This window comes from Eucyclogobius newberryi, unplaced genomic scaffold (assembly GCF_026437365.1).
Source record: "Eucyclogobius newberryi isolate DKJ021-1_F unplaced genomic scaffold, fEucNew1.0.hap1 SCAF_7, whole genome shotgun sequence".
Taxonomy (NCBI): Eukaryota; Metazoa; Chordata; class Actinopteri; order Gobiiformes; family Gobiidae; genus Eucyclogobius; species Eucyclogobius newberryi.
The window spans coordinates 23,955,619-23,968,385 of record NW_027316389.1 but is presented as its reverse complement, the minus strand read 5'-3'; the positions used below and the strand labels follow the sequence as shown (position 1 = coordinate 23,968,385).

At 39.5% G+C, this 12,767-nt stretch overlaps 2 protein-coding genes across 7 annotated transcripts; both read right to left on the bottom strand.

Moving 5' to 3' along the window:
* Positions 1 to 1,371, bottom strand: tmem170a (transmembrane protein 170A). The gene is made up of 3 exons (XM_072435031.1): positions 1,203 to 1,371; positions 781 to 951; positions 1 to 673 (listed from the first exon to the last, which is right to left on the bottom strand). The coding sequence occupies exons 1-3, from the start codon at positions 1,312 to 1,314 to the stop codon at positions 543 to 545; spliced, it is 414 nt and encodes a 137-aa protein (XP_072291132.1). The 5' UTR covers positions 1,315 to 1,371; the 3' UTR covers positions 1 to 542.
* Positions 1,372 to 2,532: 1,161 nt separating this feature from the next.
* Positions 2,533 to 12,315, bottom strand: ppp6r3 (protein phosphatase 6, regulatory subunit 3). Of its 6 annotated transcripts, none has more exons than XM_072434989.1 (26): positions 12,113 to 12,315; positions 10,986 to 11,123; positions 10,677 to 10,908; positions 10,302 to 10,488; positions 10,097 to 10,234; positions 9,089 to 9,154; positions 8,861 to 8,973; positions 8,664 to 8,777; positions 8,464 to 8,590; positions 8,245 to 8,397; positions 8,029 to 8,178; positions 7,844 to 7,908; positions 7,576 to 7,691; positions 7,335 to 7,420; positions 7,171 to 7,257; positions 6,895 to 6,992; positions 6,693 to 6,747; positions 6,490 to 6,620; positions 6,238 to 6,353; positions 5,963 to 6,158; positions 5,787 to 5,884; positions 5,404 to 5,572; positions 4,929 to 4,946; positions 3,374 to 3,478; positions 3,234 to 3,290; positions 2,533 to 3,149 (listed from the first exon to the last, which is right to left on the bottom strand). In XM_072434989.1, the coding sequence occupies exons 3-26, from the start codon at positions 10,901 to 10,903 to the stop codon at positions 3,104 to 3,106; spliced, it is 2,718 nt and encodes a 905-aa protein (XP_072291090.1). In that variant the 5' UTR covers positions 10,904 to 10,908; positions 10,986 to 11,123; positions 12,113 to 12,315; the 3' UTR covers positions 2,533 to 3,103. The 6 variants fall into 6 exon arrangements, with proteins under 6 accessions (XP_072291090.1, XP_072291091.1, XP_072291093.1 ...); XM_072434990.1 differs by having other exon boundaries at positions 3,234 to 3,287; XM_072434992.1 differs by having other exon boundaries at positions 6,895 to 6,974.
* Positions 12,316 to 12,767: the final 452 nt, after the last annotated feature.

Genomic DNA, 12,767 nt, shown 5'->3' with positions numbered 1-12,767 from the left:
AATCATGTCATGTACAATAAAGGTTTAGGCATTCAAAAAGGACAAGAACCAGCTGTAGTCAAGGATAAACTATGACAAAAAAGACCTCAAGAATTTTACAGTACATTCACAATGTGTAATAGCCAATAGACGTCTCATTTACTCAAGTGATCTGCAACCACAGACAATAAATAGCGCAACAATGAATGAAGTGAAATAAATCATAAGGTTATATTGTCCATGTTCCTCTGTACTTAATCAGCATTCTACCAAGTGCAGCATTATTACAGCTACTCATCAAGTTTTTCTGCAACAATTTCAAGCTCGGAGACTCAGTTGTCGTCATTTTAAAACATTGATGAAAACTGTCTCCTCCAAGTTGGTCTGTAATATTTTAGACAGACATTTTTTTTTGAGACCAGTGTTCAATTGTAGCCACCAATGTATTCAATTGTGGTCATAAATCCACTCTGTTGGTAATAACTCGCTTGGTGAGGACTTGAGGCAACTCCAAACAATGGAGCATTCAACTGCAGTCACAGTGAGCTTTTTGTGGGGCCCTGCTAAAGTGTGGCTAAAATCCTGAGGAAAGAGATTATGAGAACGCAAAATGACTGGCCCACACCAAACACCAGAGCTTCCAGAGAGATCATCCTCTTCCCCGCCGCCTTGTACACACCAGCAATAGCTGCACCTTCAGAAGAGAAAAGGAGAAATGTTGTAGTTCCCATCTTATTGATACACATGCCGTTGGTAAGTTGATATTAAGAGACCAACTGGAGCAAAAGTCGAACAACTTACTAGTGAGAACACCCCCACAAATTGGTCCAATGATACCCATGAGGATGATGGCGATGGGCATGAAGCGGGCGATCTTGTGTTGGCGCAAAGTTGCCAATGCCAGCAGTGCAGCCGGCAAGTGGAAGACCAAAGAAGACACAGCTGCCCACAGAAACACCCCGTACCACATCTCTGTACAAGAGGACAAGCAAGACTCTATAACTGACCGTAGTTAGCAAGGAAGCTACGTGCTGATATTAAGCCTTGTTAGCTCATTAACTAGCTGTTCGTTGTTAATTTAATTTAACAAAGCAATAAATATGTTATACAGATACATACGTAGAATGTACAGGACACCTTTAAAAAAATTAGATAATACAAAGTCGATTGCATGTAAAACTAAAAGACGCAAATTGTTACAAACATTAGCAACGTTAGCTCACCCGAGAAGTCACTCAAAGATGTGTCGTTTCCTAGAGTACCATTTTTTCTTGGCACCAAATTTAGACCTAGTATTTGTTGGACGAAGCCAATCTCATTGTATTGTTCAACCATGTTTGGTCAAGAGAGGGAAGAATGACTTCCCAAGAAACTTCCCCAGCAAAGCAGCTAAACATGGCTAAAGACCCATGGCTAACCCAGGCTTTGCAGAATTTCTTCTGATGTCATACGTATGCGACCGGCGTATGCGATGTGAGGCCTGAGGCATGTCGTGGGATATGTAGTTATTTAGCTCTTGTTTGATTTTAAAAAATGCCACCATCAGCTCGACTGTCGGAGCACTAACAATTATCTGCGGTGAACTATGTTGAGGTCAAGAAGATACAGGCTAACGAGGCTCTTTGTGAAATCTACCTGTGAATGATCCCATTAGTTTAATGGCTGCAAAAATTAACCATAATATGACTATTCAAATTTGGCTAACTACTCCCAATTGTGTGACTGTGTAATCACTAACTTCTTGTAACTTTTTATTATAGAATCCGTTTTTCGGCACGCATCACACGTCACATCTCTTGTTCGTTTTCGTCATTCAGTTGATTGTGTAGATAATAATCGTATGATTTTGGCTGTTACTTCGTTTCCCTTGGTCTTGTCAACTTTGTGATTTCCCCCCCATCCCTTAGAGTGAGGGAATGTTGGTGATTGGTGACGTCATAGTCATGGTGCGACGTCGTCACAGCAACTGCACAGAATAATGGCCATGCATTACGCAGTCACTCTGCCTCTTGACGTTGCACAGCGTTTAATTTAAGCATAAGCCGTACTTGCGTTAAAATTCATTAATATCAAAATGAAGAGGCCTATAAAATATTTTTTGTAGTCACTGTTGCAACATATTTCCAACTTCTGTGCGCAGTTTTATTAATAAATGCTCAACAAAGCCTCTTTAGCAAGCCCACAGTCAAGTGGTGCCTGCCTCTCTAATAGTACAAGTAATTGGGTTACAAGTGGTCCGGCTTGTACGGCCTAGAAAAAACAATCTGCTGTCAAATTAAGTAGAGTTCTATCAGGTGCACATACGGATGTGTGACGTTAACGCCCAAAAAACATGTGTACCTTTAACAAATTTGACCCCAAAAAAAAAAAAAAACACGTATCAAAAGTGGTAGAAAAGGTCCTGGAGACACTTGCTTAGGTGCAACCACACATGAACACCTTCTTGCTCAAGCTGTGTTGTCAGAACATTAGAAAATGTGAAAGCTCAAAAAGGGACACAATTTGTTGGTATATCCCTTTAGGAACTATTGCAAAATAAATACAAAAAGAAAATTACTTTTTAAATCAGTCTCATTTCTGAAGACAAGAAAAAATATTTACATAAAACATTAACAGCAAATTAAAACTGAGCAGTGGAGGGTGAAACTGTCAAATATATCGTGGTAACAAATTGATTCACAAGTAAAACCAGTTTAGTTGTACTTCACCTTCTGTGTCAATTCCTAATGTTTCTGTATACATGACTTTTTGTAAAATATTTTATTCATACAATCATTTCTTTAGATATTGCAACATGACTATCTAATGTTGAGTGGCAAGATATCAGTTGCACATATCCCCATAAGAAGAGTTTATAAACAAATGCAGAAAAATCTTCCGTTTTCATTTTGAATATGTCACACGTGTCTTCAGTCCATCTTATGTCTGTACAACTGTCTGTCAGTGGTGGTGAGCTCGTGGGACTATTGCTGATCCTGAACGGGTGTATGATTGGTACAGCACTGATCGGAGGCCTCCACTGACCGAACCAGGGGGGGGAGGGGAGAGGGGGGGGGGGGGGGGGGGGGGGGGGGGCATGACCCACGAGGCACCACAGGCTGGCTGCACATGAGCACTATGCCACTCACACAGGTCCATTTACAGCTGCCTCTGGGGAAGACGGCTCCGGCCTGATGAAAACCGAAAAGTAAAAAGCTGTTAATGCTTTGTGGATTTTTGTATTGAAAATCAATAGTACATTGTAAAATACTAACTTGGCTTCCTCGGTAGGGGACGTCTCTTCTAAAGGGCCATTGGGAACCTTCTCACTGCTTTCAAGGAACAGATAGTTTTTAGATAAATTTGCATATGAAACTGTAATAATAATATTGAATACAAATGTTATGGTCCTGACCTTTTTTTCGGACAGCAGGCGGCAGCTGGACTGTTGGACTCTGCTCTCTCAGGATCTCTGCTGTCCCCAACCGAGCATTTCTCTGGTGAACTGTTTTCTTCATCACTGGAACCAAACAAAAATAACGCGTTATTGTGATCACTATGTTGTACAACCACACAACACACAGTATGAAGAAAAGTGATGCATGCTGAACTGACTGACACGGCACACAGCAAACAAAATATGACGTGTTGAGTGGGGCACACAGGATACAGTGAAGACATAAAATGTACAGCAAATGGAGAAAGTCAACTGAATTTTCTGTAGTAAAAAAACAACAGTATTTACTCTGTTGCTTCAGTGCCAAGAAATAGCAGGCAGGCATATATTCAAAACAATTGAACCAGCCGTTGGTCTTGCTTTGTCTCAGAGAACCACCAATACATTATAATGAGCACTCAAAGCAAAACTGCATGGACAGCCTGCTCTAACAGACTGAAGGTCTACCTCGATCTGAAGGATTCAAGAACTCAATTATACTCGAGTCAAAATGCACCCGAAAATACATTTTATAGTCTCCAAACATTGCTCAGAGCAATTCAAAATGTATTTCCTAAGGGCCCTCAGTAGCTAGCATTGGCCTGTGTGTACTTGCAATTACACAGATGTACATTTATCTTGTACAATATATTCAACATTTAATTCCAAAATCCTTTCCTTACGAAACATCAGCTCTTCGTGTGTTTCCATACTTGGTCATTTCTATTGTCAAGACCACCAGGTGATTATTGCATCCACCTCAATGCGCAGTTAGAATATTACATGAATAAAATGTTATGTTGTCAATCTATGGACAGATTTATCACACTTTTTTTAATAATATGATTAACAAATGGATTTAGGCTATTTAAAAAGGCCCTATTGGCTATAATTTAAGTCCATTTAAAAAAAAATCTGGTCATGCGTTTCAAGTTACATGACCAAACAACAGGTTTGGGTTCAAGGCTCTTATGGTGACAAGACGTGAGCTGCTGGAGTTGGCCTGGCATTTCAGTGTTATGGATAATTTGGCCCGTATTATTCTCTTTAGCGCTCGCAGGCAACCGTCATTTTCATCACGGTGCTCAGCACGAAATCTCCGGTGACTGGTTTGTTCTGCTGCTCATAAACAGCATAAACACGTCCATGTGAGGACTGGTGGATTTTATGCGCAACTTTAACTGTGATTAGAATTCTGCTCCTGTAAGCCTCTCACATAATCTAAAAGGGCATGTTTGGTCTAAACAGACCGCGTGATTAACCTACTCCTTTTCTATGATTAATCGCACAAGTTTATGTTTTAAAGTTGACAGCCCAAATACAATTAAATATTAAGACTGCTCTGTAAAGACAAAAGTTTACTTAAGAACGGTACTTTGAAGAAAGACATGCAGAATGGAAATATGAAATAAAGCAAGGAGCTAGAATCAAAGACAAGATAATAACTGGGAAAGAAAAGTGGTTGTTGTGGTGGTTGACGTGACAACAAGACTACATCACGGCTGCAGGCTGATCTCTGATTGGCTGTACATACCGATAAGATTTCAACACTCTGAAGAAGCCCACACCAATAACGCACAGCAAGAAAGAAAGGAGGGGAAGCTCAGGTTGTAAGTGTCAGTCACTTCTCTGGACAGTTATTTACTCACACACACAGACAACATAATGTAGCTCAACAGGTAAAGAGAGGGACAGGCAGCGCTTATGGGAACTATTGATAAAACTGAAGAACCTCCCCACCTCACACTACTCTCCAAGAAACATGCTTGCATGCATGCTCAGAGGGAACATGCTACGGTATACATTTTCCCCTCTGATTTAAAAAGATTCCACAACATATTAATGGTTTAAGAAATTATAGGAGGAATAGTGTTTAGAATTAGACTTTAAAGACATACATTTAACATTCTAGTTGTCCTATAATATTTTGAATTTAATTTGAAATCATAAAGGCCATTAGAACTGGTAGTAAAGAGTTAGTTTCATAGCTCAAGTGTGTGGGTCCAAACCTCTTGAAGACGGCAGTTTCTGTCTTGGCGTCTACAGTGAGACTGACTGTCTCCTTCATAGAGCCGTTGATGACAGTCTCTGTCATGCTGCGCTGCTCCGACGATTCCTCAGACTTTGATTCATTCGAGTCTTTTGGGGAGGATGGGGGGGCTAACCAGCCATCACATTCTATCACAAAGATGAAAGTTGAACAAATATAAACATTCTTTCAAGCACACATTTAACACACTGGCTTAATGACAGCTGAATTCTGTTTGGACTGTGAATTTAGAATATTCAATAAAACCGCTTCAAAGTAATTTGGATAGAACATTTGTTTTAATTAATTTCCACCGAGGTAGGATTGCTAGAACAGTGAACTATTTTACAGTGCAGTTTTTACCTTCATGTCGCAGAGGAGCGTTTACCCCGAGTGGATCGGTCTCTATGCTGGTGGTCTCCATAGCAACAGGAGAGTTGCACCTCAGAGGATCTTTGGGACTAAGGTAAAAAGCACATATAATGAGCCAACATGTCCATGCCAGTAATAATCTGAGCTGGTGAAGGATACAGTAGTACCTGACAGCGTTAAAGTTGCAGAAACTGGCCCAGCCCGTTTCAGAGTTGGACGCTGCTGGAGGAGGAGAGCTCCAGGAGACATCCGCAGGGCCGTCTGTGGAGGACGACGTAGAAGAATTGTTTGAGTTTGCGGATGGGGCAGTGGAGGTCCCTGTGTCCATTGGTATGTCATCAAAGTTAGCTGTCCATACTGGCCCTACATCATGTAGGAATGAAGGTCACTGGTAAGAGTGACGGAAAAAAACAAGACATGTAGTTTTTAGAATAAAACTGACCCGTGTCCACTTCCATCCGGTCATCAGTGCTGGGAGCTGCAGCTTCAAAAGAATCTCTCTTGACCTCCTCTTCTTCTGAGTCCGTGCTCTCCTCACTGTCTGTACTACCTGAACTCCTAAAATACACAAAAATCCATTTCATTTTTGTTAAACAAATCTGGCATTGATAACAATACAGAATAATAACAATAGAAGACTCTTTATAGAAGAAGTCTTTTTGATTTAAAATTAAAGTAACCAATCCCAAAATACCTGGGGCGTCGCTGCGCCTCTGGGGCAAATGTCACATCTTTTTCATCCCAAATATCTTCCTCATCTGAACCAGCGTCTTCAAACTGCTGGATTTTCTCCTTACAGCGGGCCTCAAACAAGGCTATATTTGCCTGGAAAGAAAGAGGATTTGCATTTAGACTTAAATGGTGATTGAATGAATCCGCCCAAAAGCTACTACTTACACTTTCATTTGTATTCAGTGAAAAGTTGATGTCTGATATTCTATCGAAGGGAATACTGTGGCATCAAAAAGAAAGCAGTTTTGGATCAGGGAAAATTGGTCAAATGCAAATACAAGAATCTTACTGTCGCTGTTGAAATAATGAATTGAACAAAATAAAATGACATTGAATCTTCAGAAAAAAGTACAGCCAAAATACTCACTCCACAACATCGTCCTGATCAGCAAACTCTTCGTCATTGAAGCCAAACTGCTCAATAAAATTGGACGTCATTTGTTGCATCTGATAATCAGAAAAGGCCTGGCAAAGCCCAGGACCAATGATATTGATATAGACTTAGCTACACAGAATGCTGGCAATTACTTGAAATGTAATGAAATGCCTAAAAACCTTCAAATTTCATTACTATTTAGTTAGTTACATTATAATTACTATGCATTTTTTCCATGTCATATGAAGGTAAATATTAAAATCATACTTGTTGAAGAGAGGAATCCTGATGAAAACCGCTGTCTTTGAAGTCCACCTCGTCGTCACTTGATGAATGGATGTGGTGTGTGTTGACCTACACATGCAGATTTGACAAATGGTCAGTTATAAATTTTAACATTTACAATTGAATGAATTAGAAACCATAATCACCAAATCAACGGTGTTTCTCTTATTTGTGTCAGACAAATGCCCTGAAATAAATGCCTCCCATTTCTCCCTGTCCTCTGCTGGCAGATCTATGGAATAAACAAATGAAATTAGTCCACATAGCATACTGTATATAATTCAGGTAATTATTACAAACTGCGTGGCTAGCAAGAAAATGACAAGATTATGAAGATCCTTTTTGTGGAAAGACGGTAAAAACACATAGTACATAATATAATTTTACCTGAAATAAGTTGTTGTATCTGGGGTCCATTGGGACCTTTGTCGCAGTTGTGTACTATAGAATTTGCTATTCTTGTGAGATGACCCATGTATCCTCGTCGCCGACCACCCTCCGCCCTTAAAAATAACAGCACAGTAAATTAGCACAATGCTTTGATGTTTAATTTAATAAGTCCTAATATAAATGTTAACTGCACCGATAGAATTGAATTTGGAAAGGCGCTAATGAAGCAACAGAACTGTATTTTGCCAAAATAGAATAGACGTACTGTTCTTGTTCATTGGAGTTCCATGCCTCTACAATTCTCTGGATAAACTGGCACTTTTGAAACAACTGCGTTAAAAAAAAAATCTTCAGTTAAGTCTATTACAAATATAGCCACCAAAAAGACATTGGTTTAAAAAAATAAAATAAAAAAATAAAAATGTCAATGAGTTACTGCAGTCCTCTTACATGTTTGATGAGGATGCTTTCCTTTGGGCCGTCCTGGTCTTTGTCCTGCTGAATATCAGTGGGGGTTGAAGGCATAGCCAGGATCATGGCAGTGCAGATTTCCACTTGAATGTGAAGAAAGTTGTTCCAGATATATTTGAAATACATATCCTGTAAAACAAATGTAATGTAAAAAACATTTTTGAAAACAACTATTGCATAAATACTTTAACTCACTAGAATAACTCCCAGTGTATTGAGGTTGATAAGTTCTGTGTTAATGCTGTGTGTGTTGGTCTGTAACAGACTAGCGACAAGTCTGACTACATTTAACCTGGTGTTGCCAACAGGAGGATCCAACACTCCCCATGTTGTCTTCATCACATTCTTCTGTTGGAAAATAATAAGGAGCTAAGTTATACAAATAAAAGGATGATATAGAAGCTTATTTTTTACCTTTGGAGGTTCTAAAAGCAGTTTGTGAAAGTCTTTGAGTCTTGGTCTCACAGCCTCAAGGATGCTCTGGTTTACTGAGAATGAAGAGTGAGACATACCAGGGAGACATTCCATATGACCCTCAAACCTACAAAATGAGTTAGCATTAAACTACAAGTAAAATAAAACAGGAAAAGATGGTACAATTAACAAAAACATACGCTGGTCTCCTCATCTCAAACAATGTGAGAAGGATCTGGATGACACTAACAATTGCTGACTCGTTTTTTTCACAGTCAAAAATATTGGACAGCAGCTGCTCGACGGTTTCTTGCCTATGGACAGAAAAGTATGAGATGTTATAAACTAAAACAAACTACAATCCTATTGAGCACCAATGTGTATTTGCTTGCCATACTTTTCTATTGTCGAAAGCAGCGGGTCGGGTTCTGTGCAGCCCTGCACCTGAAACATCTGGTCTCTACTTAGCCTGATGATCTCACAGAGGGATTGGGAGGCATTGGAGTGTCTCTGTTTGTAGAAATGCAAATTATGAAAAGGATCAAGACAAACCAAAAATGATGCGATTTAAACTTAAATGTTTCAATGAAAAGACAAACTTAATATTAAAACTATTGAAACTCACATCCTCATCTTGAGATGGCTGTACCACATTTATAAGTCTCTGGATAATTTTTTCCTCATTAAGCCACTGGAAAAATAAGACAGAAAAAAAGGATCAAATAAAACACTTTTAAAGATATAACAACACGTGCATAATATTGGGCTAAAACATGCAGTAATGTATGAAAGAAACAGTTGCATACAGCATGGACAGCCATATGAATTTATACATGTATTCTATTATCTGTAATGATCAGAAGAACACTGGTCTGTTCTGTGTGCCTTCTAGGGGACGTGACACTTAAAGCAACTCTAATAATGCAATTTAGTTCCAAAGGTCACTTTGCTTTGGTTGCACAATAATGTACACAAACCATTTAGTACAGTGCAAACTAGAGTCCACTTCTCATTCGAGTGAACAAAGACATTTGTTTTACCAATGCTTTCATCATTGCTTGGACAAGATTCTAATGCACAAAGAAGTTAGACTACACTAAACAACCAAACTCAATTAGTCTTTTACCCACAACCTGTCAGACCGGTCTTGCCCCAGTTTTAATGCCGTTATATGAACCAAATAGGTGCAATCGGGGTCTGAGGGATGTTTAGGAAGAAATTTAGCAATAGCACCAAAACTTTGCAGCTATAAATTGTTAATAAAAACGTACATACATGTATCTTGCGTATAAATTCCTTTTTGTAAAACATTGAAAAGCAACCCCTTTCATGTCATTTGACTTTCAGACATGCTAGTATATGCGCCCCCGTCTTTATCGGACTGCACGGTTTACATGCATCTTAATATGTCTGAACCGGGACCATTTGCACCTGGTTTCGGGAGAATCAATCCACAGCACCTCAATCGACGTGCCCAGGTTTACATGCACATTGCCCAATTGATTTAAAAAAGGACTACGCTGATTAGCCGTTTTAACTGCCTGCATGTAAATGATCAAACTGACCTTTACGGTACATAACACATTTTGAAGAAACTTCACTTAGATATCAAATGCGATAATGGGCCACATACACTGAGAACGTCCTGTCGCAGCTGTTGTGGTTCGATGCAGGTGAGCATTCTGAGCAGCAAGTCCATGATGGCTGATGTTCCAATGTGCCGGATCATCAGGTCAACAAAATCCTCTCGTTTTCTTAAAAAATCTACTATCTGTACCAGAACAGATAATAATGTTAATGGCCAGTACACCAAATAATTGACTTAATAACAGGCTCACCTGTTCAGGCTTGCGGCCTATAAGAATGGAAAGGACCTTGGAGAAGAAACTAGCCAGAAGTGGGTTAAGAGGAGGTTCATTTTGAAGGAAGCCATAGAGTTTCATCAGGAGTTTTTCATCTTCTCCAAGACGATCATTAATTTGACCAACATCCGAAGTAAGCAGCTCACATGAAATATTAGGGTATCTAAAGAGAAACATTTCCATGATTTTACCTTCTATGATAAAGTAATCAAAGTTGACAAAATATTTACATTGAACAAAAAGGTTTAAGCATAACTATCCATAGTTATGCTTAAACTGTTTTGGCATGTTAATACCAATGTCTTGTGTAAATGAAATAATGCAAACAAGCAAAAAACAGCAGTATCATACTTGTATTTAACTTTCTCCTCAACATCAGTGTTTGGCTCTTGTGTGATGAATGTGACCAGGTCTTCCATACACTGAGGTCTCAACAAAAAGTCCACCAGTTTATGGTTCTGGGCTTTACACTCCTGCAGCACATCATCTTCATCCATTATCTCGGTCAATGTCACATCTTCTTTCTCCAAAAGGGTGTCGATGTGAGACGTGGTGTGGAGGTCAAATTTCCAAAACATATTGACTAGACAAGACAACAATCATTAATATAAAATAGTGTGGATTTACCTGCTATGTCCTAATTAAATAGTAATCAAATACCTGTAAGATTTACACTCCAGATGCTGGAGCTTAGGTTAAAAACAAGTGTGTTCTAGTCTTTGTAGGATTTGGCCCATTCCAGCCTTGCTGGATTTACAGACAAGCAGACAGTAGTGTAGACCCCACACAATGGCACATCTGTAAAAGAGGAGTAGGTGAAATATTTGACGAGCAACACAAACTAGATTAATAAATAGGTGATTCAGACATTTGCATTTGAACTTCAGATATAAGTTGGAACTAAACAATGCACAGATAAATGAAACAAACAAACATAAGTGAACATTTCTTTATGAACAGCCCAATGTCATGTTACAAAGAATGTTTGTAAACAAAACCTTTCCCCTCAGCCCATCCTCTCTCAAACTGGTAAATCCAAATCTTTAACAGTGGCATGAGGCACTTGTCATTTGAAAGAGTATTAAAGTATTATTAAACAGAAAACCTAAATCATACATACCCATTATTATAGAGCGTGAAAGGCACTGTGCCCAACCCAATATATGTCCTTATCAAAATGTCCTAATCAAATATAGCCACGGCCAAAAACAGTATATATAGTTTTACTTTAGCAAGAAACCATTTAAGAGAACAATACGGAAAATAGACCAGTTTGGTACCAATAATTGTTACCAAAACTGCTGATGTTATTCACAACTGTAACCGTTTCTGTATAAAACAAGTTTAATGAGATCAATGTCCTGTCCCTATACAATCCAGGGCCCACTCCAGCGCACCGCTAATGTTGAGGGATATGAAAAGATGCAGCGTAAACTCACATCATGATCATCTTAGTGCATCATGTTAAAGTGAATAGAACTACAGAAAGCAGCGATTAAACTGGCTTTGACGACAAGTTGCGTCACGTTGACCGGTAGCCGTGGGCTTCGATGCTAACACGTTAGCTTGACTCGTCTTATGTGTGGTTTATTTTAGCTACAGCCCAGTTAAACAGAATACAATCACCAATGTATGGATTAAAGAATAAACCAAGAGCCTGATGGCAGAGTGTCAACCCAGTCAACTGTATGCTTGCCGTTAGCAAACTGCTGTTAGCCGGCTATCTGGCTAAAGACTGCTGGGTAATCGTTTCTACAGCACCTATGCTGACAAGTGTATCTTCTTACCGGCATACACAGGCAAAGGGCAGGTATCCAGGACCTATCCTATCTTGCCATTTGTCCTAAGACTTCGCCAAGCATTGGGGGTGAACGTACAACTTCCACAGTAAAAAATAAAGCATTAAAAACTGATTCTAACAGGCGCGAAAAAAGGTAGCTCGGCAGAGGGCACTTTTCAAGATGGCGGTTCCGTCAACTTAAACGGCCCTTCCCCCACCCCAGCTGCAGCGGCTGTCCGTCAAACAGTTTCTGCGCTTTGATTGGTCTACAGCTACATCAATCAAGCCAGAGTTTGGTCGTGATTGGTCGAGGGAGATCTTACTTCAAAGCTGTACACCAAGGATGTTATTATTCAGTGGCCCGGAAGAGTGGAGTTTACAGTTGCGTAAAATATGGCCGCGTTGCTCTAAATTTGCCTTAAGGAAATGTTACGTTTCGATTTTCTTTGTACTTTTATAGCAGAAGTCTGTGGATGTTATTATATTGTCGAGATGCTCGTCCAATAACTGCTTACACCCACTGTTCCTTAAATTGTAGACAGAAACAGGAACGCCCAACTTGCGGAAGCCACTGAAGCTACAGCATATGACAGCACTGGCTCTAACACGATCTCACACAGCAGGAGTCTTCCATGCTAAACCCAACACTCTTCCTAATTGAA

Bases quoted from the DNA above. Each gene is read 5' to 3' on its own strand.
- ppp6r3 (XM_072434989.1), bottom strand. From the start codon at position 10,903: ATGTTTTGGAAATTTGACCTCCACACCACGTCTCACATCGACACCCTT. The intron at 8,591-8,663 runs GTATGTTTTTGT...CTCATTTTGTAG, and splicing joins TTTGAGATGAGGAGACCAGC to GTTTGAGGGTCATATGGAAT. The intron at 7,692-7,843 runs GTACGTCTATTC...GTTATTTTTAAG, and splicing joins AACTCCAATGAACAAGAACA to GGCGGAGGGTGGTCGGCGAC.
- tmem170a (XM_072435031.1), bottom strand. From the start codon at position 1,314: ATGGTTGAACAATACAATGAGATTGGCTTCGTCCAACAAATACTAGGT. The intron at 952-1,202 runs GTGAGCTAACGT...CCTCTTGTACAG, and splicing joins ATCTTTGAGTGACTTCTCGG to AGATGTGGTACGGGGTGTTT. The intron at 674-780 runs GTAAGTTGTTCG...TCTCTTCTGAAG, and splicing joins TTGTGGGGGTGTTCTCACTA to GTGCAGCTATTGCTGGTGTG.